The sequence below is a fragment of the Panicum virgatum genome, chromosome 8N, assembly GCF_016808335.1.
Source record: "Panicum virgatum strain AP13 chromosome 8N, P.virgatum_v5, whole genome shotgun sequence".
NCBI classification, from domain to species: Eukaryota; Viridiplantae; Streptophyta; class Magnoliopsida; order Poales; family Poaceae; genus Panicum; species Panicum virgatum.
Window position 1 is genome coordinate 46,153,513 of NC_053152.1, and position 27,588 is coordinate 46,181,100.

At 46.0% G+C, this 27,588-nt stretch overlaps 2 protein-coding genes, 1 long non-coding RNA gene and 1 pseudogene across 3 annotated transcripts; 2 read left to right on the forward strand and 2 right to left on the reverse strand.

Moving 5' to 3' along the window:
- Positions 1 to 1,069: 1,069 nt before the first annotated feature.
- On the forward strand, positions 1,070 to 6,187 carry LOC120686390. The gene is made up of 4 exons (XR_005680157.1): positions 1,070 to 1,399; positions 2,740 to 2,790; positions 3,910 to 3,945; positions 5,876 to 6,187. It is a non-coding gene; the product is annotated as an uncharacterized LOC120686390 (long non-coding RNA).
- A 2,840-nt stretch (positions 6,188 to 9,027) lies between these two features.
- LOC120686903 lies at positions 9,028 to 10,538 on the reverse strand (annotated as a pseudogene).
- A 942-nt stretch (positions 10,539 to 11,480) lies between these two features.
- Positions 11,481 to 12,362, reverse strand: LOC120685143 (uncharacterized mitochondrial protein AtMg00810-like). The gene has a single exon (XM_039966975.1). The coding sequence runs from the start codon at positions 12,360 to 12,362 to the stop codon at positions 11,481 to 11,483; it is 882 nt and encodes a 293-aa protein (XP_039822909.1).
- Positions 12,363 to 22,605: 10,243 nt separating this feature from the next.
- Positions 22,606 to 25,095, forward strand: LOC120686671 (polyol transporter 5-like). The gene is made up of 2 exons (XM_039968887.1): positions 22,606 to 23,312; positions 23,388 to 25,095. The coding sequence occupies exons 1-2, from the start codon at positions 23,150 to 23,152 to the stop codon at positions 24,683 to 24,685; spliced, it is 1,461 nt and encodes a 486-aa protein (XP_039824821.1). The 5' UTR covers positions 22,606 to 23,149; the 3' UTR covers positions 24,686 to 25,095.
- Positions 25,096 to 27,588: the final 2,493 nt, after the last annotated feature.

Below are 27,588 nucleotides of genomic sequence, written 5' to 3' on the forward strand. Positions count from 1 at the left end.
GTTATACCCACTGGTCGGGTAAGTCTTGCTGAGTATTAGTTGCTCAGGGCTTTTGTTGAAATATTATTTTAGGGCACTCAGACGTAGACTTCTGTCCCTGCTGCTTTAAGTTCATCCGCCGGGACGCAGAGGGATGGAAGGTTGTGGACCCAGATACTTAGTTAGGGACCTCCCTAGGGTACAATTGTGGTAGTTGTAGGCAAAGTTTGTAAATTATGTATTTATTCAAACTTGGTTTGAAAATTTTATAGTAGAATCTTGTGTATATTGTTGTATTTTCAAACATGTGTCGTGCTTGTACCATCTGTTCTCACCTTCGAGTGAGACTATCGGTGTTGTTTCGATCGGGACGTGTGCTAAGAAAGGGCTGTCAAATTAAATAATTAAGCTAATGCGCCCGATGTGTTCAGATGACGGCCATTACGCTTAATTGAGAGTTTTAATTTGGCGGTTCCGTCACACATTACACCAAAATGGAATTGCCTTGGTGGCCAAAACCCGCTAAGGAATATACCAAAACTATCAAGGAAAAGATCCTTGGCGGCAGGCCACCAAGCAAAATCTGCCAAGTTATGATTCAGATCTTGGCAGTTTGGCCGTCAAGTAAAATAGATCTGCGTCAAAATTGCAAATACGCTAAGAAAATGTTACAACTGCCAAAGATATAATTTTTCCAGGTGGCCATCGGTAGCTAAGGATGTAACTTTCCTTGGCGACCGTCGACAGCCAAGGAAAGCTATTTACTTGGGCATCAACCGCCAAGTAAATGCATACTGCCAACAAAAAAAATATAATTGACATTAATGCTCACTCCGGCACATAATCCATGAAGATATATGATCCAAATATTAATATAATCAGATTTACTCCTTCTAAGGTGACTTAAATGTTGTATTTGTGTAAGTCGACGCCGTGAGCCGTCTGATCGGCAAGCGGCAACCAACGCACGTAATTCTTTTTTTCATTTGAGTCGGTTTTTCTGTTATGTGCCCCAGCCCTATTTATTAACGGTTCAAGTCAGCGAGTAAAATCCGTTATTGTTATCAGACCTGGTGCCTTCGGCCCTTCGTTTTCAACCCCCAGTCCCTTTTCCACCATTGGCTCCTCTCGTGGCCTTGTGTGTGTCGCTCCCCATCTTTGTGTGGCGCAGGCCGGAGTGAGCCAGGGAGACGGAGGGATCCCGGCCAGCTCCTCATCAGCGGCCATCAGAGATTCGCCGCTCCCTATCAGCCCCAGCTCTGGGCGCCGTACTTGCAGGCAGCAGCGGAGGACAAGGATCTCAGGGGCCTCCTCTTTGGCGCGCCCTCTGTTGGGCCGAGAGGGGAGGAGAAGGAGGGATTCGAGGGGGCTGCTCGTCGGCGGTCGGCGCTTCACCGGCAACATCGAGGAAGGTATCCAGGTTGGTCTCCGGTGTTCCCTTCCTTCTCTATTGCTCTTTTGGGTTGGGACTTGGATGTTTGGTCTTCGGAATTAGAGACCTACGACTGTTTAGGGTTCTAAATTGAAGCATATGTGGTTTGGATTTTGGGATCAGTGATTAGTTAGGACCTACTGATGCATGGAGTCTCGAATTTTATCAATTTCTTGTTGGGTTCCTTTGAGCATGCACCGCTACACTGACGTTTGGGTAGGGAGGTGTTGTCCTGTAATCTACTTGAATTAGTAGGCTATAGTCTAGCATGCTGCAATACTGCACTTTCAGGTGACGTCCTGGATTCCAAAGGATCACTTGCTGATCATAAGTTATCAGAGGAAATCACTTAGTTTCTGCTGCAACTATACTAGATTTTGCAAATACTGAATCTCAGCAGCAGCAATTTCACATAGAAAGTTTATGGTGGAGTTCATTTTAGTGTTTTGTAAGATGCCCAAAGATATCTATAATTAGTGAATTGTGTTTGTTTGTGATTCGAGAAAAAACCAGTGCTCTATGTGATTCCTGAGCAGTATATGTGCCATTTTAAACAATTGATTATAAAAGTTTCCTGTGTCAGTGAATCTGTCTGTCCAGTTGCAAGTTACTAATATTTTACTGAAAAGATCCAATGCATAGTTATTGACTGACAATTTTATTTTTTGTTTTTTTTTGTGCCTGTGAAACCCTCTTTGTGTGCACATCCCATTGATCTGTATGTAAGTGTTGTCTTAGTATATTATGGTATAGTTTCTTGTGGTACATCTACTATGTATGACTTCCTACTAGCATTCAAGTTAATGTAAAATTGGCTTTAATCTCATGTTTCCTAACACTGTGAATATGTAAATATGCATGAATTGACCATGTCTTTCCGAATTTACTATGATTTATTAAATTTTACTAAAAAACATAAGTAACTTATATTTGAATTTTTTTCCTTTTGTCATGTAGTCCTATCTCAAATCTCAATCCATTCTCAGTCTTGAGTCGCTAGACTTGATGTATCCCCTCATCTTTCCTTTTTTCATTAGTGTTTTGTTAAGTCATTATCATCCAATGGTGTACTGTGTTGAATCTGTTTGGCTCTATTGGCAAGGCATCATTGTTCTTCTTAGAAATAAATCATCATTTCAGTAGCTATTATTCATGGTGCAAGTAAAGGAGCTAGTGTATACACATGAATGGTCTTTGATATTGTTGGTTATTGGTCTGGTTGTGTGTGATTTTGTGGATTTTGTCATTTGTGTATGACATGTACATGACATTGATCATTGATGCTTGGATCCAGTCTGGCCTCATGTCCTTGCTCTAATTTTCTGCAGATCTGCGAGGCAGCGCAAGTGAAGTCTCTGCTCACCATCCGGAGTGGTCAGGTAACCACACCATAGCACCATTTTATGGTTCTTATGTATCATATTACTAAAAGTTCAGAACATAATTACTACTCTTAGTTCAGATTAGTAAAAATCTAGAACATGATGACTACTCTTAGTTCATATTAGAGGGAAGTTCAAATTAGTTCACGTCTAGATTGTTCACTAACCATGAATTATACCCCTTTTTTATGTGTATCATGGACAATCATATTGCACTAAAAATATACATTACGGCTGGGCAATCTGTATTTTTATTTGTGCTGTTATGACTTGCATTTTCTTGTTGTGGCCTGATGTAAAAATAAAGTAGTTCAATTTTTATGCCTTTTATGAAGTGTTTTGTTCTTGTTGACGCCTGACATCAATTAATCTTGTGGCTTCATTTTTCCTCATAACGCAAATATAGGATGTATTGAGTATCATCATGACATCTTGATGAAGTTATAACTTTAAAATTTGAAGTCATATTGTACTTATGCTGTGTAACTTTAGTCTTGTAGCTCTGTAATTTTTGAAGTTAGTGTACAACTATAAATTTTGTGAAGCTATCAAATAACCATGAACTGTCTAGTTTCATTTTCTTTTTATTAAAACTTTAATATGCAGTCCTGATATGCTTCATCTAGCAATCGAGTAAATATAAAAATTTGGCCTGAAATTTTAGAATTCTTATGCTAGAATTACACCCTCATTTAGTATTGTAAATTCTAGTTTGTTAGTGTAAAACAAAAAATGGAACACTATTTCACTAGAATTTTCTATGTCAATTTTACCCAAGTATTTCAGCTACCTGCTAGTTGTGGTTGCCATAGAAGCAATGTGATGCTAGCAGACTTAACTAGTTCTAATGGTCACTTTTATTTCTTCATTAGCGGTGTGGTGTAGTTTGTGAAGCTATTGAGTAATCATGCAACTGCCCAGTTTCATTTTCTTTTTATTGAAACTTTAATCTGAAGAGAATTTGTATACTATAATTACACCCTTATTTAATATTATAAATTTCTGGTTTGTTACTGTAAAACAAAAGGTGGAATAGTACTTCACTAGGATTTTCTATGCCAATTTTACCAGAGTATTTCAGTTTCTCCCTGACTTGTTACTTTTCTAGTATTGTAGGAGCGGAGTTGAGGAGTTGAGGGATGGAGAACTGAGGTAGAAGAACTTCTCTCCTGCTGTAAAGATTAGAATTAGCATTTTAGTGTGTGTTTAAAGTCCCCTGAACATACTTTGGTTTTTAGAGTTTTTCATGGTCTACATAGAGTATTTTGTTATTTCTGTGGCTGCTTATTGGTACTTGGCAGAAGTCTACATAACGCCCCCAACTATCGGTAGTGGACTACTTAACCACCCAACCTATAAAACCGGACAAATAACCCCCCAACCTTTCCAAAACCGGACAAATAACCCCCCAAGCGGTTTCGGAGAGTGGTTTTGTATTTTTCTTTTTTATTTATTTTGGTTGAATCTTTGAAAAATCATAATAATTCATAGAAAAATCATAAAATAGAAAGTCTAATTTTGTGGACTCCACGTGAGCAGAACTATACAGTGAACATATAATATGGTATGCTTTAGTACAAATTTGTTTCTATAGATTTTGATCTATTCTTTTCTATAATTAATTGGAATAATTTGTAACTGTAGTTTCCATGGTCCGATTGCGGTGAAATTTTTATGGTGGCCTAAATATTGTATGCTTAAATTTTAGTAAAAACTTCATACTCATTGGATCATGCATTACACAGTTATAAATTTATTTAGTGTTTATGCTTGTTAAATCTATAACTAAGTTATATCTGATCCAATGAGTATGAAATTTTTATTACTGTTCAATCAAACAATAGTTAGGCCACCATAAAAATTTCACCGCAATCGGACCATTAAAACTGCAGTTACGAATTATTCCAATTAATTATAGAAAAGAATAGATCAAAATCTACAAAAAAAATTGTACAAAAGTATATCATATTATATGTTCACTGTGTAGTTCTGCTCATGTAGAGTCCAACAAAATTAGACTTTCTATTTTATGATTTTTTTTCTATGAATTACTATATTCAAAGATTTAGCTAACATAAATAAAAAAAGAAAAATACAAAACCACCCTCCAAAACCACTTGGGGTGGTTATTTGTCCAGTTTTGGAAAGGTTGGGGGGTTATTTGTCCGGTTTTATAGGTTGGGGGGTTAAGTAGTTCACTGCCGATAGGTGGGGGGTTATGTAGACTTTTGCCTTGTTTCTTTGTTAATTATCACTTTCTGGATCAATGGCAACAAAACTATAAGCGACTTATACTAGAATTACATCTTCGTTTAGTATTGTAATTTCCTAGTTTTTTACTATAAAATAGTACATAATGTATGCTAGACAAGTGAGGAGGCATAATGTTAAGCTTTTCTAGAAGGATTTACATATTACTCCTCTAATTTTTCTCTGTATAGTAGATTACTTTGAATTATTTGGTTCGTTTAATTTGTATTGGTTCTATTAGCACTTCTAGATTACTTTGTTCATTTCAGTTGTTAGGGAGGGAGGTGTTGTTAAGTAAACTAATTGAATTGATGGGTTACAGCCTAGAAGGATGCACTTGCAACGTTCTGTTTAGCAATCCAATATCTGGTTATGAGTATGGTATAGTTTTGTATGATTGTTAGTTGTTAGCTAATGTGATTCTATAACTAGGACTGTCTACAAGTTGTGATTGCTAAAAAAATAGCACTTCTCTAAGCTGGGCTGAATGTAGGTGGTGACTGAATGTAAGCGTTGACTGAATGTAGGTGTTGATTGTTCCTAGTGTCAGTACTTTATTATGTGAATTTGGCTACTAGAAGTAGGTGCATAGCGGTAGTGGTTGTTGGTCGGTGTTTTTTTTTTGGTTAATTAGCATTTGTGATTGGTGTCTATCAAATTACAAATAATTTATATTAGAATTACACCATAATTCGGTATTGTAATTTTCTATTTTTATCACTGTAAAATGTTTAGAGCAGCTTGTACTTTGGTTACTGTAAGCTTGTATTCTTATTCATATTAAACAACATGTCACTGATATCTGAATGCACTTCTTTCATTATGTTTGTAGCAAGCAACTTGTCACTCCTATCTGAATTGACTTGTCACATCCTGTTGTCTACAGCAAACACCTGCTCAATGCCATTTGAATTCACTTGGTGCCTTAGGCAATGTGCACCAGCCAACAACTCACTGGTATCTGACCCGCTTCCGCTGCCATTCATGTGAATTTCAGTTGATTGTGTCATTTCGATGACATCTTGATATTCGGATGTATAAGTTGTATGTCCTTCAAGGCAGCTTGTTATTACATGCACAGAATGCTATATTTCACAAGGTTATATCAATAAGTTAGTATTTCACAGCTACATTTATACATTCATTCATTTCTGTCAATTTTGGTAGATAGCAGGGTAAACGATTTCTACCTCAAATGTGCTCTCATCGTAATCATACAGTTCTTCTGGAGCATTTAACATGGTGAAATAATTCATTAGTGCCTTCATGGAAAAAAAGAACTTCACAAGACTACTATATTTCTGTCATTGGAGTATGCCTTTATTCATCGATTGATATGTGAATATTATTCTAATTAAGTATACCTCGTATGCTCCTCTGGCATCTGTTATTTTGCTATTGATTTCGCCTTGTGAAACCACCAGCATATCATAAAAAGCGCAACATACACAGGCCCAATTGCAGACAGTCGAAACAATAAGAAGCCCAACATACACATGTCCAATTGCAGCTAACAGATCCACAGACCCACTCAATAGATCCAAACATCACAACATCAGCGGACCTGTTAGGAATAACGGGAATATTTACTGTAAAATGGACCCGGCGACTGACAAATTATATTTGAGCGCTTTAATTGATATATCCAAGGGTCAGTTTGGGTGACTTGCGTGTTTATAAAAACTCAGTCACTTAACAAGGAGATAAGTTACTGAAAAAATACAGTGATTTATGCCTAACAAAAAATCAGTTACTTTACACCGAGACAGACCCTATAATTGACATTAATGCTTGAGGGAATCTGACATTAGCTACTGGAGATACAGATTCTAAATTTGCACCTATAGTTAGTGTCAACGACACTGGCACGGGGGTGTCCCTAAGCCTAGACAAAATGAGTCTAGCAGGCCCAAAAGGAACGGTCCGACCGAACAAGAACGGGCGGACTAACAATGCGAACCCTGGCTGAGGGTCAGGCATGCCGTAGGGAAGGAACTCCCTTCGGGGCGAAGGAACTCAGGCCTTCCGCCTCATAAACCATATAAACGCAAAAAAAACCGTAACATCGACTTTCGACACATGTATGGAGTACTAAATGAAATCTATTTACAAAATTTTTTGTATAGATGGGCTGTAAATTACGAGACGAATCTAATGAGCCTATTTAATCCATGTTTGGAATAGTGATGCTACAGTAACCATCCGCTAATTATTAATTAATTATGGATTAATTAACATCATTAGTTTCGTCTCGCGATTTACAACACATCTGTAAAAAAAATTATAAATAGATTTCTTTTAGTACTTCAAATAAATAAGATTCCAACATAAAAAAATTTTGCGTTCCATCTAAACAAACCCAGCTGATAAGGCTTTTTACTGTGCCGCCAGCGCAACAGGGGCGGCCATTTACCGCACTGCACCTCTGCTATGGCAGGCCCAAGGCCGGTTCACCCTCGCTTGTAAGAGTAAGGCCAATAATAGCGCCAAGCTCTTGTCTATAAGCCAAGACATCTCAGCATCAAGTAAGATTACAGACAAGCCATATAACAAGTAGTCTTTTAATTTGTCTCTTCAAAACTTTCATCAATATATTTTATTAACTTGAACCCACCCATCAATGTTATATAAATTCTACCACCGCACGCTGTTAAATGCTGTTGTTCTTGGCTTCCATGTTCAGCTGGTCGCTAGATCTAGCGCCAAGCTGAGCTACTTTTCATTTCCTCTCTCCTCCACGCCAGCGTGCTGGATGAGCTGGCGGTCAATTCGCCCATTGCTGTACCTGCTCTAAGGACATCGTCATTACTAGAGAGACATGCTTACAGGCAAAGTACTAGAGGACTCGAGGGGCTCCCTTCCCAGGGCTTGTGCATCATCTGGACCCTGTTTGGTTTTGGGTATTTCAAATAGCACATGATTCTCGAGAAAAAAAATTTGTATGTATAGAGTACTAAACGAAATTTATTTGCAAAATCTTTTCACGGATGTGTGTAATTTTTCGAGACGAATCTAATGACGGTAATTAATTGATTATTGGCTACAGTGATACTACAATAACCAACCTCTAATCGTACGGTCAAAGACCTCATTAGATTCGTCTCGCGAAGTAGCGCAGGGTTGTGGAGTTAGTTTTGTAAATTGCCTTCATTTAATACCTCTAATTATTGGTCAAAATTTTTGTGCTACTTGTCCTACCCAAAACCAAACAGAACCCGGGCTACGGCGGTGGCACTGGGACCCACAGTTTTTACCGTGCAGTTACTCGAGTAACATCCCGGGATGACACCGCAGCCCCCGGGATGAGCTGTGGAGGAGGCCCCAACATCCTAGGATGACGTCAGAAGGCCCCCGGATGACATCGTAGGATCATCCCAGGGAAGGACAGGGCCTAGCCCGCGGGTCTGGCTTCCGCTCAGTCGTGGGGCCCACCAACTTGGTCAGTGCACCCCATCTCGCACCGCATTCACATGGGCGATGGTGAAAACCTCCTCAAGGGAAAGTAGAAATCCCCTTCTTGGGAAACGTATATATAGGAGAAGATCCCAACATGTAAGGGGATCGAGTCCGATCACCACAAATGAGGCACTAGGAGCTGAGTAATAGGATGAGACCAGCAATAATCCATCTCACATAGGACATAAGGTGTTACACCCCAGTCAGCGAAAACCTGTCTAAACCTCTGTATCATTCATCCTTCACACAAGCGTAATCCTATTGCATGTTACACCCCTGGCCGAATCTCTAAATTGGGGTTTTCATGAATCCCTGCCAGCGGTACTCACCCACCGTCAGTTACTCTTATATGCAAGTCCATAGATCATAAAAATCCTACAAGTTGTGCCCAAAAGGTTAGCATCAACTATGTTACTACCGCCACCGGTCCACAGATGTACCCAAAAGAGTCTACATGTGATGGACCAGTAACCTGCAAAAGGAGAACACATACATGAACACATAGAGATTGTCTCATTAGCCAGAATCGAAGTAATCTGATTTAGCTTCTCTCGTTTCCCCACTCTTTTAGCTGTTGCTCAAATGAGTAAAGATATGGAATTATAACAAATGCTGAGTACGGCCAGCACCGACGCCAGGCACGCCGCCGCCGGCGGCTAGGCGGAGCGTCAGGGCGAGGGAGGCTGTGGTCACCGCGACGCCGGCGGTGCTGGCGAGGAGGAGCAGGCGCCGGCCAACGCGGTCGGTGAGGAACATGCCCACCAGGATGAAGCACGTCTTGACCGCCCCGATGGCCACAGTGGCGCCGATGGCGGCGCTGTCCGACGCCACGCCGACCGCCTTGAACACCAGCGGGTTGTAGAGGAGGATGGCGTCGACGCCGGACGCCTGCACGAAGAACTGCAGCCCGATGGCGCACGTGAGGATCCGCCGCACGCTCGGCGACGGCCGGAGGAGCTCCGTCCAGACGCCGCCGCCGCCGCCGCCGCCGTGGCTGGCAGCCTGCTGCTGCTGAGCCGCGGCAGCGTCGGCGACGGCTTGCTTGATCTCCGCGAGCCGGAGGTCCGCCTCGGCCGGGGTGTCCGAGGTGCGCACGAGCACCGCGCGCGCGTCGCCGTGGCGCCCCCGCATCGCCAGCCACCGCGGCGACTCCGGCATGAAGAACACGCCGGCGGCGATGAACACCGGCGGGATCACGCCCATCGCGAACATGACGCGCCACCCGAGGTGCGCCGGCAGGCCGGCGAAGGCGTAGTTCGACACGTAGCTGAGCAGCATGCCGACGTTGATAAAAATCTGCACCGACGAAGATCATCCACCGAGAAGCTAGAGGCGAAGACAAGCACATACGTCGACTAGCGACGACAGGACGCCGCGCGAGGACGCCGGCGAGATCTCGGCGTTGTAGAACGGCGCGACGACGCGGGCGAAGCCGGCGCCGAGGCTGGTGACGAAGCGCGCCGCCATGAGCGCGGGGTAGGTGCTGCCCAGCGACATGGCGAGCGCGCCGGCCATGAGGAAGGCGTTGGCGAGCACGAGGGTGCGCCGGCGGCCCAGCCGGTCGGCGACCCACCCGGCGGCGAGGATGGACGTGAGCATGAACACGTTCATGGACCCCGCCAGCACCTCAACCTCGCCGTCGCTGAGGCCCACGTCCTCCCGCATGAACAGCTGCGCGCCGCTCATCAGCGTCTGATCTGCATCCATGGCCGCCTCAAGGTTTAAATAAACCTCCACGTCGGATGGCATGGCGCATGGCGGCCGGAGCACGGGACGCGAGAACTAGCTAGGATAACGTACTGTAGCCATGGAGCATGGTGGTCATGGAGGCCAGCGTGGCGCAGAGGAAGGCGAACCTGTTCCGGCGCGGCACAGCGCCACCTGCTGATGGCGCCTTCGTCTCCGCCGCCGGCGAGGTAAGCCATGACGACGGTCGACAGCCTCGGCTCTTTTGGTTTATTCTTGCTGCCGGCAAGAACGACATGTGTAGCGTTGGATTGTTGGATGCTTATCGCTCCATGATCGGCGATCTGAAGTCGCTGTCTGCCATTATTACGGTTCGAAAGCGGTTCGAAAGCGACCTTGAGAAAATATCCGTGACGTTTAGATCTGAAGTCGACGAGGTCGAGACAAGCAGGTACAGCTCGGTGTCGAGCATCAAGCGCATACGGACGATCTGCAACAGTCCAGATGTCAGGTTTCTGGAGATGAAATAGCTCCACACACAGTGTCTTGTCGACTTTTTCCTCTACTAACATCTCTTTGGATGCAGCATCCACGCCAAGTGGATCTATAGCCACTCTCCATACCGTAAGAGTTGCCACGTCACTATATCATATTGATGCTGAGATGGAGCCATGGAGGAGAGTGGAGAGATAAGAGAAATTTGCTGCAAAGTTACAACCAAATGAGACACAAGCTCTAAAATATTTTATGAGTATGAAGTACACGATCAGTCCCAAAAAACAAGTTACTTTAGGATTCAAAGTTTGTCCAAAAACAAATTTTCTTACTATATAGAGAGTGCATCTCCATGCAAAAATCAATTAAGTACCAAATATGGATCATAAATAAGGTCAAACATGACCATTATATTTTACCTTCTTGGTAATTTATCCTAGAATTTCTAGGATAATTTGTTTTTTTATAAAAGGAGTAAACCGTATGTTAATAATGTAAGTAGGTATATATCGTCAGCAAACTATTATATGAATAAGTTGTTAGGTGGGCTATAAATGATATTGCACTAACATTAATTAATTAGGCCTGCAACAGGCTAATTATTAGTGAAAGAGTATGTGAGATGCAACGCACTTTGTATTGATCATCTCTGGTGTTTAAATACAGGAGATGGCTCAACGCATGCCGCCTTAGGCGGGCATCGCGGCCACGACGCGCGCATGGCGCACTGGCAAGCGCGGCGGACTCGGTCCCCTAACAACCTAGGCAACGGCCTCTAGAGGATAAGTAATCAGCCACTTTTACACCCCCCCAGTTCGTGCGTCGTCGACGATGCACAAACTGGAGCGAAAATCTTCAAACAACGTAGTTGGCAGCCCCTTCGTCATGATGTTTGCGAGCTGATGACGAGCCGGAACGTGTGCGACACGAATGTCCCCAACAGCAACTTTCTCGCGAACAAAATGAATGTCCAACTCAACGTGCTTGGTTCTTCCGTGATGCACAGGATTCTGGGTCATGTAGATGGCCGAGACGTTGTCGCAGTACACGATTGACGCCTTGGACAACGGTTGCAGAAGCTCGCCAAGAAGATGGCGAAGCCAACAGCATTCTGCCGCGCCGTTGGCCACACCTCTGTACTCAGCCTCCGCGCTCGACCTGGAGACGACGGGCTGGCGTTTGGACGACCATGACACCAACGAGTCGCCCAGGAACACGCAGAACCCGGACGTTGAACGTCGCGTGTCAGGGCAGCCCGCCCAGTTGGCGTCGGAATAGCCCGTGAGTGCTAGCGTAGAGGAGCGATGAAGTTGGAGACCCTTGCCCGCTGTGCCGCGCACATAGCGCAAGATCCTCTTGACGAACATCCAATGCACGTCTTTGGGATCATGCATGTGCAGGCACGCTTGCTGGACCGCATAGGTGAGGTCGGGCCGCGTCAAGGTCTGGTACTGGAGTGCGCCAACAATGCTGCGGTAGAAGGTTGGGTCGGCGACAGGTTCTCCTGCGTCGCTTGGAAGCTTCGCCTTCGTGTCCACCGGCGTGATCGCAGGCTTGCAGTCACTCATGCCCGCGCGATCAAGGATGTCGTCGGCGTGCTGTTCTTGCGAGAGGAAGAAGCCGGCCGTCGAGCGCTTAACTTGGATGTCGAGGAAGAAGTGGACGGGGCCAAGATCCTTCATCGCGAACTCGTTGCGTAGCCGAGTGACGATGTGTTGCAGAACAGCCGGTGATGATGCCGTAAGCACGATATCGTCGACGTATAGAAGAAGATACGCGACATCGTTGCCTCGACGGATGACAAAGAGCGACGAGTCTGCTTTGTTGGGGACGAAGCCGAGGTGGACGAGGTGCGTGGCGAAGCGCTGGAACCAAGCGCACGGTGCCTACTTGAGGCCGTAGAGTGATTTCCGGAGCAGGACGCAGATATGCTGTTACAGGAAAAGACGGGACAATAAGATCACTACAGGTGAGGTAGATATGGAAATAAATTTTGTCTCTCGTGAATTTATTGTGGGAAACGGGAATGGACCTGTATGGAAAGGACCAAATACGCAAACGTAGGACGGAGCTATTGAAGAATTAACAGAGTAGGGCGCGGCACTTCATAGCATATTTATGAGAGTCAAGGAAATATGATGAAAATTTAGAGGTGGTTAGTGTTTATAGATTTTGAGTAAAATGCATGAATATCCATTATATTTGTTAGTGTGTTTCAATTTGACCGTCATATTTTGAAAAGTGCGAACCGCTGCCACTAAAGTCATTTGACTCTATCAATACTGTCAGTTACGTGGAGTTCTTTTTTGCAAATTGCTTCCTCTCAATTGAGTTATTTGAGGCACATAAGCTGAACTATAAAGCGTTAAAATGTCAACTTAAGAATAGACCTTGCTATCTAAATTAAGTACAGGTTTGACTTGTGCTACCGTCATTACCGCCGCAATGCACAAACTCGATTCGAGAGCACTTTAATAATTTGTGCATGCACAAACTTGATTTGTGCAGGTACGAGCTTATTATTTTCTAAAGCTTGGAAGCTTATTATTTCCATAAATCTCAATTCAAATTGTAGCTCAAAGATGAATTGCTTCACTCTTCGTTGTGTGAATTTGATGTTTCTTAGCTTGTGACGTGCAGGCACAGAATGTGACTAGACGGTCAATGGATGCGGTGAAGGCCAATCGAATGGTTCGTGCCCATGGACCAAGGGTGGTAAAGAATGAACGCGACTAGCCTTGGACTGAGAGACCCGAGAAGTTCGAGCGGAGTCAGGAGCGATCCACGTGGTGCGCTGAAGAGGTAGAGTATATGGACGGATGAAGACGGCATTGGTCGAGCCAAGCGGGATGGAGGTGTCAGAGGCTTGGCGGAGACAGGATACGCATCGACATCGAGAAGGTCACGCTGTGGCCAAGCGGAGACAGACGGTTTGGGTGGTTTGGGCCTCAAAAACACCATGCAGGCATATTTCCTAGTTTGGGCATCAAAACCGGCCGCGCGTTTGGTGCGGACAAATTGCGGAGACGTAGGGCACGTGGCGCCATCGCGAAGCTTGTGTCGAGGCGAAAGAAAGTCGTGAAGACAGCATGTCAATCAGATGCTTCTAGAAAAAGTTGGATCATTTTGCCCCTACATGAGCATGTATCGTAGCTTTTAGCATAGTAGTATTTTCGTCTTTCATCGAGAACCTTATATAGATGTAGATAGGGCATGACAAGTTGGATTGTATCTCTCTAACCCTAGCTTCATTTCCTCCCCTTTTATTTTCCTAATTTTCGGATTAGATTTTGTATAGATTTTTTTGAAAATGGAGGCACTAGCCTTCTCGTGTTCTCCGGGCTTTAAGATTCATGTTCTTGCTATGTGATTTATCATTTCGGAGTGTTTTTCTTTTTTTCTATTATCAGACGAATTTCGAGGGACTTTTCGTTATTCGTGTCTGAGGTGTTTTCCGCGGAAATTTCTTGGAGGTCTCAAATCTCGCCTTGATCCGTTGCGTGAAGAGGGAGATCAATTCGATCCAAGTTTGAACTTTATGTTCTTGTCTTCGAGCGGCGAGCCGCGTTCGGGCGGCGGTTTTTTCTTTTTTATATTTAAAAAAATAGAATTTCAAAAATATATGTTCGTTTTGGAAAATTTTAAAAATATACCCCGGTCGCCCTCCCATAGGGCGACAGGCCCAAAGTGTAATTTTTTTTCTTCAAATTTGCAACGAAGTCCCTGGAGAAAAAAAAGGGGGGCATGTCGCCCCCCCAATGGGCGACAGGGGCCTGTCGCCCACCCCTGGGGCGACAGGGGCCTGTCGCCCGTTGGGGGGGCGACAGGGGCCCCTCCCCCACCGTATGCCACCATTCCCTTTGTGATTTGAGCCTAAAAATTTAGAAAAAAAACCTGCCCTAGCCGCCATTATGAAAAAAAACTAGAGTGGTTGACGTGTTTTCACATCTTTTTGAAATGGTGGAAGTGCACTGCTATTGGGTCACATATGTCTGGGCAAAGAATGCGATATTTGGGAATTCCGTGATCGCCGTGCTGAGCAGTGGCAACTTGTGATCTCGTACTCGCAGCTAGATACACTATAGTTCCTATTTTGAGCTATTCGAACGTGTAGTCGTCCTCATCGTCGGCGGGATCTCGGCCGCTAACTCCTACCGCACCTAACTTGTCCTTCATTAAATCACGGAAAAAAATCGTAAGAACTTCCCTTTTTTAACGAGCATTATGGAACCCCCAAACATAACAAGTTCACATCAATAGTATCTATAGAAACAAATGACAAGTAAACTAGCACAATCATAAACATCGGATACAAATAAGAGGTCCACAACTATCTCATTACAAATAAATATCAGATATATCTAACCACCCCTAAGGCGTCGGACCCTCTTAGCCCTCTGCTGGGCACGGACATGGCCCTCGGAGTAGGTGAGAACATCCGGAGACCTCACCTGTCGCTCAGGACGCGCAAGGGGCTGCGGTGTCTGCTGCTGAGAGATCCCAAGTGGTGCTCCTCCTAGCTGTGAATACCCCAAGACATCGGGGTCACCTTGCTCGGCAAGCTCTTCTGGAGACAAGCTGTCGAAGTCGTCTAAGGTGAAGGTCTCGTTATCTGGTCGAAAGGAGGAAGAAGAAGGTCCGGCGCCCGCATCGGGGTAGAATCCTACGCAAAAAATGTGGATGTTAGCGTACGCTCGTATATTTTGTCATGACATGTAGAAACCGAAATACGAAACATAAACTAACCTGTGTAGGCCGGTATCTGTGGCCCCGGTACCATCCCTGGATACGGTCCGCCAACTGGTGCTGTCCCTCTAAACATTCCAGTATGGCCGAACGTAGTAGCTGGATCGTATCCTGTATGTGATATTAGTAAATATGTAGGAACACTTGATGTAATTTTAAAGAGATATGTACGTTACCTGCACTTGGGAAGAACTACGACGTCGGCCCGTGCACGGTCGACGGACACGGGAACGACGACGAAGCCTGAGACGACCCGTGGCTGTCTTCGTACTGCACACGGGTTCCGAAGTTGTGCGCTACCAGACGCAACTGATCACGCTGCCTCGACCATGCCTCTGTCTGCTCAAACTGGGTCATTGGGGATCCGGCACATACCCTCGTCAAGTAAGTCGAGCAGTCCGTCTCCACCATGTTGCAAAGGCGAAGCTGCATCAATTCAGTAAAGGTACAGTTAGAAACACATGAATTATCTTATGAATATGATTATATATATATATGCAAATATGATCAAGAGACTCACCGCGCCAGTTAGTGCCTCCACGTGGTGCCGGGCATAGTCATCCTGAGGCCTCGCCTGGTGTGGCTGCGGGTGAGAGTCAACAAAAACCAGACGAGCCCGAGTCCGGGGTAAGTACCAGGTGAGGTAAGCCCTAAAGGAGCTATCTGTGTGTGGTCCTGTTGGATGGACCAAGTGCTCGTCTGCCTGTTCCCATTGGTCCACCCACAGCTGGATCTTGGTGAGCCAATCATCAGAGCACGGCAAGCCACTCCTTGACAACCTACAAAGTGGACCACGAAGAATCGTTAGATTCGACACGAATGTATGAGCCAAGTTCATTCATAATTACCTGTGGTCCTGGCGACTAACACGCTCCAACGCGGTGGGCACCGAAAACTCCTGGCGCTGCCCAAACTGTCTCCTGACTCTCCAGGGGCAATATGCCTCAACCGCGATGTCATAAACCAGGACGGCGGAAGTAAGCCACAGGCTCGCATTCGCGGAGCAGTGCGAAGACAGTCCTGCTGGTGCACGGGTAGCCACAGCCTCTGGGCTGTAAGGCTCCCAGACAACGTCCTCGGGCGTCAGCATGTCGAGCTCCGAAACAAACTCAGGATATGCGCGTCTAACCCGCGCATGTGCCCAGGACCTCTGCATTCCGAATAAGTAAAATTAAAAGTGCGCTAATACATCATGTAACAATGAATAACAAAATTAGGTTTGTTGCGAACATACCTGACGCCAGATCCAGATAGTTCCCATAGTGGGACTCTCGTCCTCCTCGTCGCCGTACATGCCCCCCTGGTAAGGCTCGTGGCTGACCAAGGGGCGACCAACGGCTAGCCTCTCGTACGACCAAATCTGTAGCAGTAGTGGGCACCCTGATAGGATAGCGTTCCCATGTGTCTTCATGCACCCATCGCAGAGTCCACGGTAAGTGGCTGCAAGTACCGCCTCACCCCAGCTGTAGGGCGGTACGTCCTCGTCCCCATCCGCAATCTCCCGTGCATACGGAAGGAGAATCCTATCGACCGAGTTGCCATGAGTGTTGTTGAACATGATGTAACCAAACAACCAAAGTAGGTACGCCTCCAGCGATCTGGTCACACTGTACTCGTCGGCATCCGCAGCCAACAAGGCAGGCTGCATAAACAATTAAGATTAATGGTTTCAATTGGCAATGGAACATGTGAATTGTAATAATTAAATTTATATATGCAATGAATACGTACTGTAAACTGTAGGAACCAAGTCTTCGAAGGACCTGATGCTCGCGGGTGCGGGTTGATCGGACCTGCTTCGTCCACGCGGTCAACCAGGCCAAAACGGGCCTCCAGCTCATCCTTCCACGAGGCCGCCACCACACACGGACCTACAGCCTCCCCGACGATAGGGAGGCCGAGGAGGTAGGCCACGTCCTGCAGCGTAGGAGTCATCTCCCCACACGGGAGGTGGAACGTGTGTGTCTCCGGCCTCCATCTGTCAACGAGCGCCGTCAGAAGGGATCGGTCGAGCTGAATAGGCCCAACCTCGACAAGACGGCTCAGAGTCAGTAGGCCGGCCTCACGTAACCTGCAAAAAAACAAAAAATGTCGAAACAAAGGAATACCGACGAATACAAAAGTGATAAACAATAATATTTCATTACATACCGGTCACACCAATCGTGGTGTATAGAGATCGCCTCGCCGGGTGGACGAGGACGTAGCACCTCTAGGGCTCGATGCTCAACAGCTGCCAAGTAAGACCTGTGGCTCGAGTCGATCACTGGGTCTAGCAAGGAGTCCATCTCCATACCTGCATTTAAAAATATATGAGAACACATAGGTAAATATATATTTCATACAAACTGGACACATAAATACAATAATACTTCATTACATACCTGCCATATTTCATTACTACATATTACAAATAATGAAATACAATTGTGGATCATGACACCGAATGCCTTCCACGAGCAATTCTCGCCGATGCTCGTCTGAACGTAGGAGGTGCTCCATCTCTGGGATTTCCGGAAGGACCGACGTCAGCAGTATCGTGAAGTGCATTCTGAGGACACTTCTTGTAGTTGTGACTCAATGCTCCACATTGGCTGCAACGCTTTTGTGCCTTGCTTGCTTCCGACTCGTCCATACCATTCCGAATACGACGTGTCTGACGGCGGCCTTTGCCTTTCTTAGTGGCTGGATCAGGAATAAACATCTTATTCTCATTATCCTGAGTGAAAGGCCCACAATTCCAATCCCGTATACCTCATGTCCCCATGTGGATACAGCTACTTCCTTGCTAAAGTACGGTGAAACAAATAGTCCTGGCTGTAACGCAGACTCTGCACATGCCGCAATGAGATGGGAGCATGGCATATGCAATAACTTAGGCTTCATGCAGGAGCAGAAGGCTTTGCCATCAACTGTAATCAAACTCTCCTGTACCACCCTATCTCTACGGATACCACGACCACTTCTATCCTTGCATAGAACCTCAAATCTATGCTCCATTGTACCTGTGGATATGACGCGGTGCAGTTTGGCCTTTTCAATCTTCTCTTGCATATATCGTGTCACTCTTTTGCAAAACTGAATTTGGGGGTTGTTGATGTTTATGCTTGCAGCCGTGTAACGCTCTCTGAAATACTTCATGCACCCATACATGATGAACTCAACAATTCCCACAAGTGGAAAGGCACGACAAGAACGCATAACCATATTGAAACACTTTGCAAGGTTCGTTATCTGAATACCATACCGTATTCCGTTGGTATCATAAAGGAATGACCATTTCTCCTTAGGTGCACCTCGAATCCAGTGTGAAAATGGCTTCTCAATTGAATCCCTAGCCTCTGCAGCCTGACTCGTGCCTGCTCCTGATGCTCTTACCTTCACTAGCTCTGCAGTCAACTGATCAAGCATCTGCCATAATGCATTAAATTTTCTCTGTTGATTTTGGGTGCACAACCTCTTAAACAGGTTCTTAAGATCCTTGTTCTTGAAGTGTTCATAGAAGTTTGCACCCATATGCCTAATGCACCACCTGTTTTGGACATCAGGCCATAATGGAGGCGTTGTCGCAGTTCCACGTTGCAATTTCAGTATTGATTGCAGGATACCTGCATGCCTATCACTAATAAGGCACACATCTGGACGTGCAGCAACAACATGAATCTTCACTCGTTCAAGGAACCAATACCAACTGTCTATGTTCTCATTCTCAACAAATGCAAATGCGAACGGAACAATTTGGTTGTTGCAATCTACACCGATTGCGGTGAGTATCTGACCTTTATACCTTCCAGTCAAAAATGTGCCATCAATGCAGATCACCGGAAGACAAAACTGAAATGCTCTAACACAAGCACCTATGCAAAAGAAGGCTCGTTGCATAATTCTTTGTCCCCTAGTCACGGCTGGTACAAGGTATGTGTCATAAAAGCTTCCAGGATTTCTAGCAGCAACCTGGGATAACATACGAGGTAGGTTATCATATGATGCCTCGTATGTGCCGAACCGCATCTCGAACACCCTTTGTTTAGCCCGCCATGCCTTCAAATAACTGATGGTGTACTGGTAAGTCTGCTCAATGTGTCGAACAATCATTTTTGGCTCATAATTTAGGTTGTCCATAATAAACCCATACATTTGCTTTGCAACAAAGTCGCATGATATATTGCGATGCGAGGGAAGAACTTCTGACAGCAAACAAGTGTGCTCTGTGACAATGGAACATTTCCAGTTTGACTTCCATTTTCCCTTGAATGCATGTACTCGTCATGGACATCCAGCATTCACACACTTCACCTCATATTCTTTACTGCCAGACTTTACGACTCTGAATTCTCATTTCAATGAGATTGCCCATAGTCTCACAGCATCTTTTACGGCTTCAATGTTTGGATATGTTGCACCTTGCACTACCTCGTTCCCTCTGTACTCCCACTCCTGATTTCGTACATCTTCTGCGACATGACTGCCAAAACCATGCTCTTTCCACTCTTTTGGCAATGAGTACTGCTCGTCATCAGATGAGTCCTCATATTCTTCCATCTCTATTGCGGTTTGGTCTTCTGCCTCCATCTCGTCCACAATGCTATGTATCCTCTCTCCCACATCAGCAAGGGCCTGTGGTCCCATGTTTTGGTTCTCTGTCTCTTCTGACTCATCTTGCTCAACATAATTGGTCTCTCTTTGAATACTCGGAGTTCCTTGATCTGCACAGTGTTGGATTTCATTTTGTGTCTTCTCCTGAATGTGAACAAGAATGGCCAGAGGCCACCCACGCTCTAGAGCTGCTTGCATGTACTTCTGCTAGTTATCAGTGCTGTGTATCATCATTAATTCTCATAATTCACTTTCTACCTCCCAATTAACAAGAGACTGGACAGTGATCACATGTGTCAACGGATCAACATGGAACCCACGCTGCAGCCACTTACATATGGAACCAAAACTCCTTTCCAGAGGTTTATCTATGCCGCTAGATGTGCGCTTAAAGGCAGAAAGATCTACTCCATTTGGCCCATACATAACATTGTATTCACCATAAAATACTTGAAACTGCATCTTGCTCGACATATCTGTATATCACATAATACTTATCGAGTTATACTCTTTACTTCACTACCTTATTCAATAATCCGTAAAAACTAAGTATGAAATTCAACTACAACATATAAGTATTCATAACTACGTGATGACACTCAAATTCTATACTGCATATGCCAAATTCTATTCTAAATCATAATTAATTTATAAACACGTCTCTAATAGTACTGCAATTGTAATAATAAATGCGTAGAACTAATTTACTACTACGTAACTACAAACTAAAGTATCATTGAACTCCTACTTAAATGGTTCTACTATAGCACTAATTAAATTAAATTACTTACCCCTACTTAAATTACTCATATTTAAATACGTAGTACTTAAATGAAAAAATATATAAACTAAATGTACTAACCTGCAGATCACAAGTGCTGAATCCGACAGGGCTTCGCCGCTTTCCTTCTCCTCACTCCTCTCTTTTTTTCTGGATTTTTGGTGGAATTTTCGGGCTCAAATGAGGAGGGAAGGGGAGGGCTAGAGGGGGGATACCCCGGTCGCCCGCGGGGGGGGGGGGGGGGGGGGGGGGGGGGCGACAGGCCCCCCTGCCGCGCCCGTGGGCTAGGCCCAGCGGCGGTCGCCCGTGGGCTGGGCGACAGGCTCCTGTCGCCCGTTGGGGGGCGACAGGGCCTTTTTTTTCCAGAGACCTCATTGCGAATTTGAAAAAAAAATTACACTTAAGGCCTGTCGCCCTATGGGGGGCGACTGGGGGGTATTTTTAAAATATTTCAAAACTGACATATATTTTTGAAATTTTTATTTTTAAAAAATATATAAAAAAAAACGGCGTTCGGGCGCCTGCAGGCGAGGCAAAGCGGCCCACGAGAGCGCTGCCAGGGGTGGTGCTAGGCCCATCGGGGGCAAAGCTGCGGCCCAAGGCGAGCGCCAGAGACCGGCCCAGATCGGACCAAGGAGGGCGCTTCAGTTTATTGAAATGAATGCTCTCTAAGTTAATCTAGTTAATTAGTATTTTATATTATTAATTGCTTTTTCCCTTGGTTGCTAGGCTAGAATATTTTAATTAGTTTTTCAATCATTCAGATTGAGAGCTCGCTGAATGTTCGGTTCTGTCATGCTCCCTCTGTTTTGTAATCGTTTGGTTACATTCAATTCAATCCAGCAATCTTCAGCCTGTAAACCAGCAGCATGCCATTGGTAGTTACCGGATTCGCACTCCAAGGTTCAATACTTGGGCATCTCAAAGTCTGTACGGTAGTTATTCTGAAGGCGTGATGGCCAGGTGAAAAATTCAGACAGTGAACTTGCAGAGTGTTCAGAATTGAGTGCGTCTGAGTGAATGTTCAGGCCCCTTGCTGACAGCATCTCTCGATGCTTTCTGTAGGGATTCAGTCATTCTGATTGACAGCTTGCTGAATGTTCCGTTCTCATCTTATCTCGTATAAATCGTCTGGCTATGGTCAATCCAACAATGTTTAACCAGTAAGCCAAACCTATAGTACAATCTAAAACGCTTTTGCCGGTTTTTCAAAAAAAAAAAACTAAAATGCTTTTGGCCACGGAAGAACCATTGACTTTCCACGGCTGATTAACGCAGCGGCGGCTGAGGACGTGGCTCGTGGAAGGGTCGGTTGCAGGCGACTGCGAAGCACTGCCTCACGAGCTCGACGGAGCTGCCGAGGGTGTGTTCTGGGGAGCTTGCGAGCTTCAGGTATTTGATCAGAGAAAACTGTCTTACTCCGTCCATCACTATAACTTTTCTTAGTCACTTTTTAAATAACTTTTCCTGAAAAAATATGTACATACATTTCTTAGTCACTTTTCTCATAGTCTTTAAAAATTATTTTCCCTAACATTTGAGTTAGCCTTTTAGTAATTTTTATGTTCTTTTGCTTTTTCATTTTAGTCTTTTCAAAAGTTATTAAAAAAATTTCAAATATGCCAACAATATTTCACAGAAGTTATTTGAGTAAACTTTTCTATATATCATTTAAATAACTTTTATGAGATGCGATTTAACTAACATTTTCAGGTCTGTTTTTTTTAAAAAAATTCATATATATAAATGTGTCCACTGGAAGTGTTCGGACATGTGCCCCCAGATTAGCAGCCCAGCCCCTTGTCATTGCACGTTGCCTTGCTACCACTACTATCGCCTTCCCCTGATCAAGTGATCATTGATCAACATCCACTTCAATCTTTCAACCTCAACTTGCCGGAGCGCCGCCGGCCGCCGTCACTCTGCACCCTCTCCTTCGTCTCGGATACCTCCATGACGGCACCTTCGAACTCAGCTTCCATAACACGCAGCAGAGCCATGCTAGTGGCATCCGTGTCAGCATTTCAGCAAGGGCCCCTCCCATGTCGTGTTAGGTGATAATCACTGTCATTCTCATCAGCTAATGAACAAACCAAAAGGCAGCCATGCACTAACCGGCACCCAACATCAGTCCACCACTAACCCCCCTGGATTTGCTTGCTTGTCCTCGTCCTCTTTCATCGGATCATGCTCGGATTCTTCCTTGCAAAACGCAAAGTGGAAACGCTTTGATCTATCCCCTTTTCAGATGCTTTTATAGAACAATTACCTGCAGTTCAGTGAGACAGTGGACCAGGCCACTATCCGTGGAGTTGCCCTTCTTCGTCACCGGCGACAAGCCAAGCCATGGGTACCACCGAGCCGCACCACGGCGCCGCCGATGTCGGCGTCGCGGCGCCCCTGCTCCCGTCGACCGCCGTGGAGCCAGCTCCAGCTCCGCCGCGCCGGAACATGTTCGCCTTCGTCTGCGCCACGCTCGCCTCCATGACCACCATCCTCATGGGCTACAGTACGTGACACGATTCCTACTCTTAGTTTCTTATACGAGCATAGCTCACGGTCCATGACATGTTACCGTGTGCAGATCTTGCGCTGATGAGCGGGGCGGAGCTGTTCATGCGTGAGGACCTGGGGCTCACCGACGAGCAGGTCGAGGTGCTGTCGGGGTCCATGAACCTCTTCATGCTGGCCTCCATCCTCGCCGCCGGCTGGGCCGCGGACGCCATCGGCCGCCGCGGCACCATCGTGCTCGCCAACGCCTTCCTCATGGTCGGCGCGCTCGCCATGTCGCTGGGCGGCAGCTACGCCTCGCTCCTGGTCGCGCGGTTCGTCACCAGCGTCGGCGTCGGGTTCGCCGTCGTCGTCGCGCCCGTGTACGCCGCCGAGATCGCGCCGGCGTCGTCGCGGGGGCTGCTCTCGTCCCTGGTGGACATCTTCATCACGGGCGGGATCCTCCTCAGCTACATCTCCAACTACGCCCTCGCCGGCCTGCCGCTGCGCCTCGGCTGGCGCGTCATGTTCGCCCTGGGCGTCCCGCCGCCGCTGCTCCTGGCCGCCGGCGTGCTCGCCATGCCGGAGTCGCCCCGGTGGCTCGCCATGCGCGGCCGCGACGACGAGGCGCGCGCGGTGCTGGAGCGCACCTCCGACACGCCCGACGAGGCCCACGCCCGGCTCGAGGAGATCAGGCGGGCCGTCGCGGAGCAGGTCGGCGGCGCCGGGGTCTGGAGGGAGCTGTTCGTGGCCCCGTCGCCGATGGTGCGGCGGATCCTCACCAACGTCCTCGTGCTCTACTCCTTCCAGCAGGCCTCCGGCATCGACGCCATCGTGCTCTACAGCCCGCTGGTGTTCAAGCAGGCGGGCATCTCGTCCAACAGCACCGGGCTGGCCGCCACCGTCGCCGTCGGGGTGGTCAAGACGCTTTCCATCTTCGTGGCCACGTTCCTGTCGGACCGCCTCGGCCGCCGGCCGCTCCTGCTCGCCAGCGCGGCCGGCATCGCCGCCTCGCTCACCGCGCTGGGGATCACGCTGCTGTGCGCCGGCGAGGCGACGACGGCCGCCGGGGCGGCGGCGTGCGTGGCGTCGGTGGTGGCGTTCGTGACGGCGTTCTCGATCGGCCTCGGCCCGCTGGCGCCGACGTACGGCGCCGAGATCCTGCCGCTGCGGCTGCGCGCGCAGGGCATGAGCCTCGGCATCGCGGTGAACCGGCTCACCTGCGGCGTCCTGAGCATGACGTTCATCTCGCTCGCCAACACCATCACCATGGCCGGCTGCTTCTTCCTGTACGCCAGCACGGCTGTGGCGGCGTGGGTGTTCATCTACGTAAGGCTGCCGGAGACCAAAGGCCGGAACTTGGAGGACATAGGCGTTCTCTTTGCCAAGTGATCATGGTCGTCTCACGCAGTGGTGGAACTGCAATGAAAATTTAAGGGGCCGTCAAATATATGAAATACTTAATTTTGACCAAAAATTTTCATCCGAAACTCAACTTGGTCCTCAAATTTTCAAAACGATCATTTCAGTCCTCAAACTTCTTTATCTAGTTCAATTTAATCCTTTGTCCTATGTGGCATGCTATGTTGGCACGCGTTATCACTGTTACAAAAGAAATTAGGAATTAGTGATCAATTCTATAATTAAGTAATTAATTAGATTAATGACATCATTATGATGTCACTATGAAGTTACTATTCATGAAGGGGTCATCCCAAAGGGAAATGTCCCTTGGGCCCTTGTCTCTTGGTTTTGTATATAAACACAATCAATCAATAGAGAGGACAACCTTTTCACTTTCATTTACAACACGTTATCATGCACTTTGTTCTACACTGAGCGAAGGCACTCACCGGAATCAACGAGAACTCGACGAGAACAACAGAGAGGCCTGGGCCCTCGGCGCTCGTACAACGGCCATCGACGGCGGCGGCAGCGGAGGCACCCGCGGTGTCCTCGGTGCCCATCCCTCCTCCACAGGGGCGGTGCAGTGCCAAGAACGGCAACACACGCCGGTGGCCGGCCCTTGGCCGGCGCACGGGGGCATGGCGCGCACACCGCAGAGGTAGGCGGATGGCGCTCCGCCACGACGGCCCTCCGCAACGGCGAACGACGTTCGTGCGCGGACCTAGAGACGACGACGCTTTGGGCCAGCGTCGGTGACGCCCGCCGGCGACGGCCGCAGTCGATGCAGAGCCACAACAGCAACACATGCCGACGGTGGCCGGCACCCGAAGGCAGCGCGCAGGCGGCGGCGGCATCCAACAGGGAGCGGCGGGCGCTAGGCCAAAGGGTGCAGAGGCGCTAGGCGCGGCCAGTGGTGGCGCCCTCCCTCGCGCAGGAGGCGGCAGCCCAGAGGCAGTAGGCGGCGCCCCCAGTGGCACGCGGCGGCGGTCGAGGCAAGAGGTAGGCGGCGCAAAGGCCAAGCGGCGGCGGCGCAAGGGGCTGGAGCGGCGGCTCCTAACCGCCCTCTGCCCTTTTGTGCGGGCCTTGGCTGGGCTGGTTTGGGCCATCAGTAGGCCGACCCGAGATAGGCCGCTGGAGGCCGGCCGTTGGAGGCCAACAGGCAGTCTCGGGCCACAAGCCGATCCCCTTCCTCCTCTCTTCAGATTTCTTCTATGCTTTATTACATGGTAACAATCCAAATAATCAGATTACTAAGACCATGCATTTAAATGACTTATGATGCAAATTATTTACCTAGAGTAAATAAATAGTTTTTGAGACCTATGAGTTTTTTGAAATTGCATCATAATAAATTATATTGCGGAGATTTTCACTGTTTATATATGTTTTCTGTGTCTATGTTTTTCTGTTTTAGTCATGGTCTCTAACAGAATTTGTACGGTAGAATCTTTACTCCTATACATTGTTTGCTTTTGAGACCAGAAAATTATATATCTAAACATAAATAGTTTATCGATTTTGTTGATTGGCAATTATTTTTAATTGCAACAAAATCGAAGCCTCTTAATTAATTGATAGTTGATTAAGGTTCGATAAATTTAGGCTCATGTGAGCCTAAATCCGAAAAGGGCAAAATGACAATCGAACCATTGTTGCTAGGAGGGCTAACACAGGAAGTGGTTTTTGCTTTGATCCTGCGTGATTTTGCATAATTATGCCACTACCCAACTATAGCACTTCGTGCTTTGTTGTTGCCTGGATATTGTCATTGTAATATATTTTATAATTTAATTGCATTATATTACAATGTCATCTTGATTCTATTATATTTTTGGAATATGTGGTGCACCCAATTCCCCTTTGCACCACATACATATTACATTTGTGACTCCAAAAACTATTTTTGGTTATGTTGGCGCATCCAAACCCCCTATTTTGCACCAACATATATGTTACATTTGTAGTTTTATAATAGAATCGGAGTATTTTGGTGCACCTAAAACATATTTTTGCACCATACACAAGTTAAACTGCTAGTAACATAGTTGTAATTTAACTAAGACATAAATATCATTAAAGATTATTCATCTTTAATGGATTAAAAATTTGCAATATACATATCTTGATTATTTTGATTAATTAACACAAGATAATGGAGACTATGGCATAGACTGCGTTTAATTTCTTGTGAATTATTCTGCCTTGAGACCATGCCATAGCAGTGATCTAATCACCTGTTACTGAGAGGTCTACATCTTGTTTGTCTGAAACTTGATGATTACCTACGATGCGTTTTTAATCAAAATAAAGGTTTTGGATTGTTCTTTGTCATCATATTGTTTTATTTTACACAAGATAGTAGAGTCCTAAGCAAAGACTGTGTTTAATTCCTTGTGAATTATTCTGCCCAGAGATCATGCTTAGGCAGCAATTTACATTGCCTACTATAAAGATCTACTCTATGTTTCTGACATAGAGATTATTTGTCTTGTGTATCAACAAAATTTATGATGATTCGTTGTATGGTATACACATTTATATGGCTACCTACAACGATCCAAAATTATGATAAGATATACAAATATAAAATATTGCATTTGATATTGCAACATCATCATAGTGATTTGAGTTTACCTTAGGTGTAAATTCATTACATCAATGGTTTGTCACATGTTGTGGATATTGAATTCAGAGGAGTCCGTTGAACTCGCTCTCGATGGCATAATATCCCACATAAACAATGGACATAAATATTGGTTTTATCCCATAAACTAATAAAAGAGTTTAATAACCTTTGATTGGGGTTATTCATTATAGATCAAAAAAAATTATGTCTTACTGTTGTTAAGAAGCAATATCCATAAAGATTATCGATAAGAATATCTTAT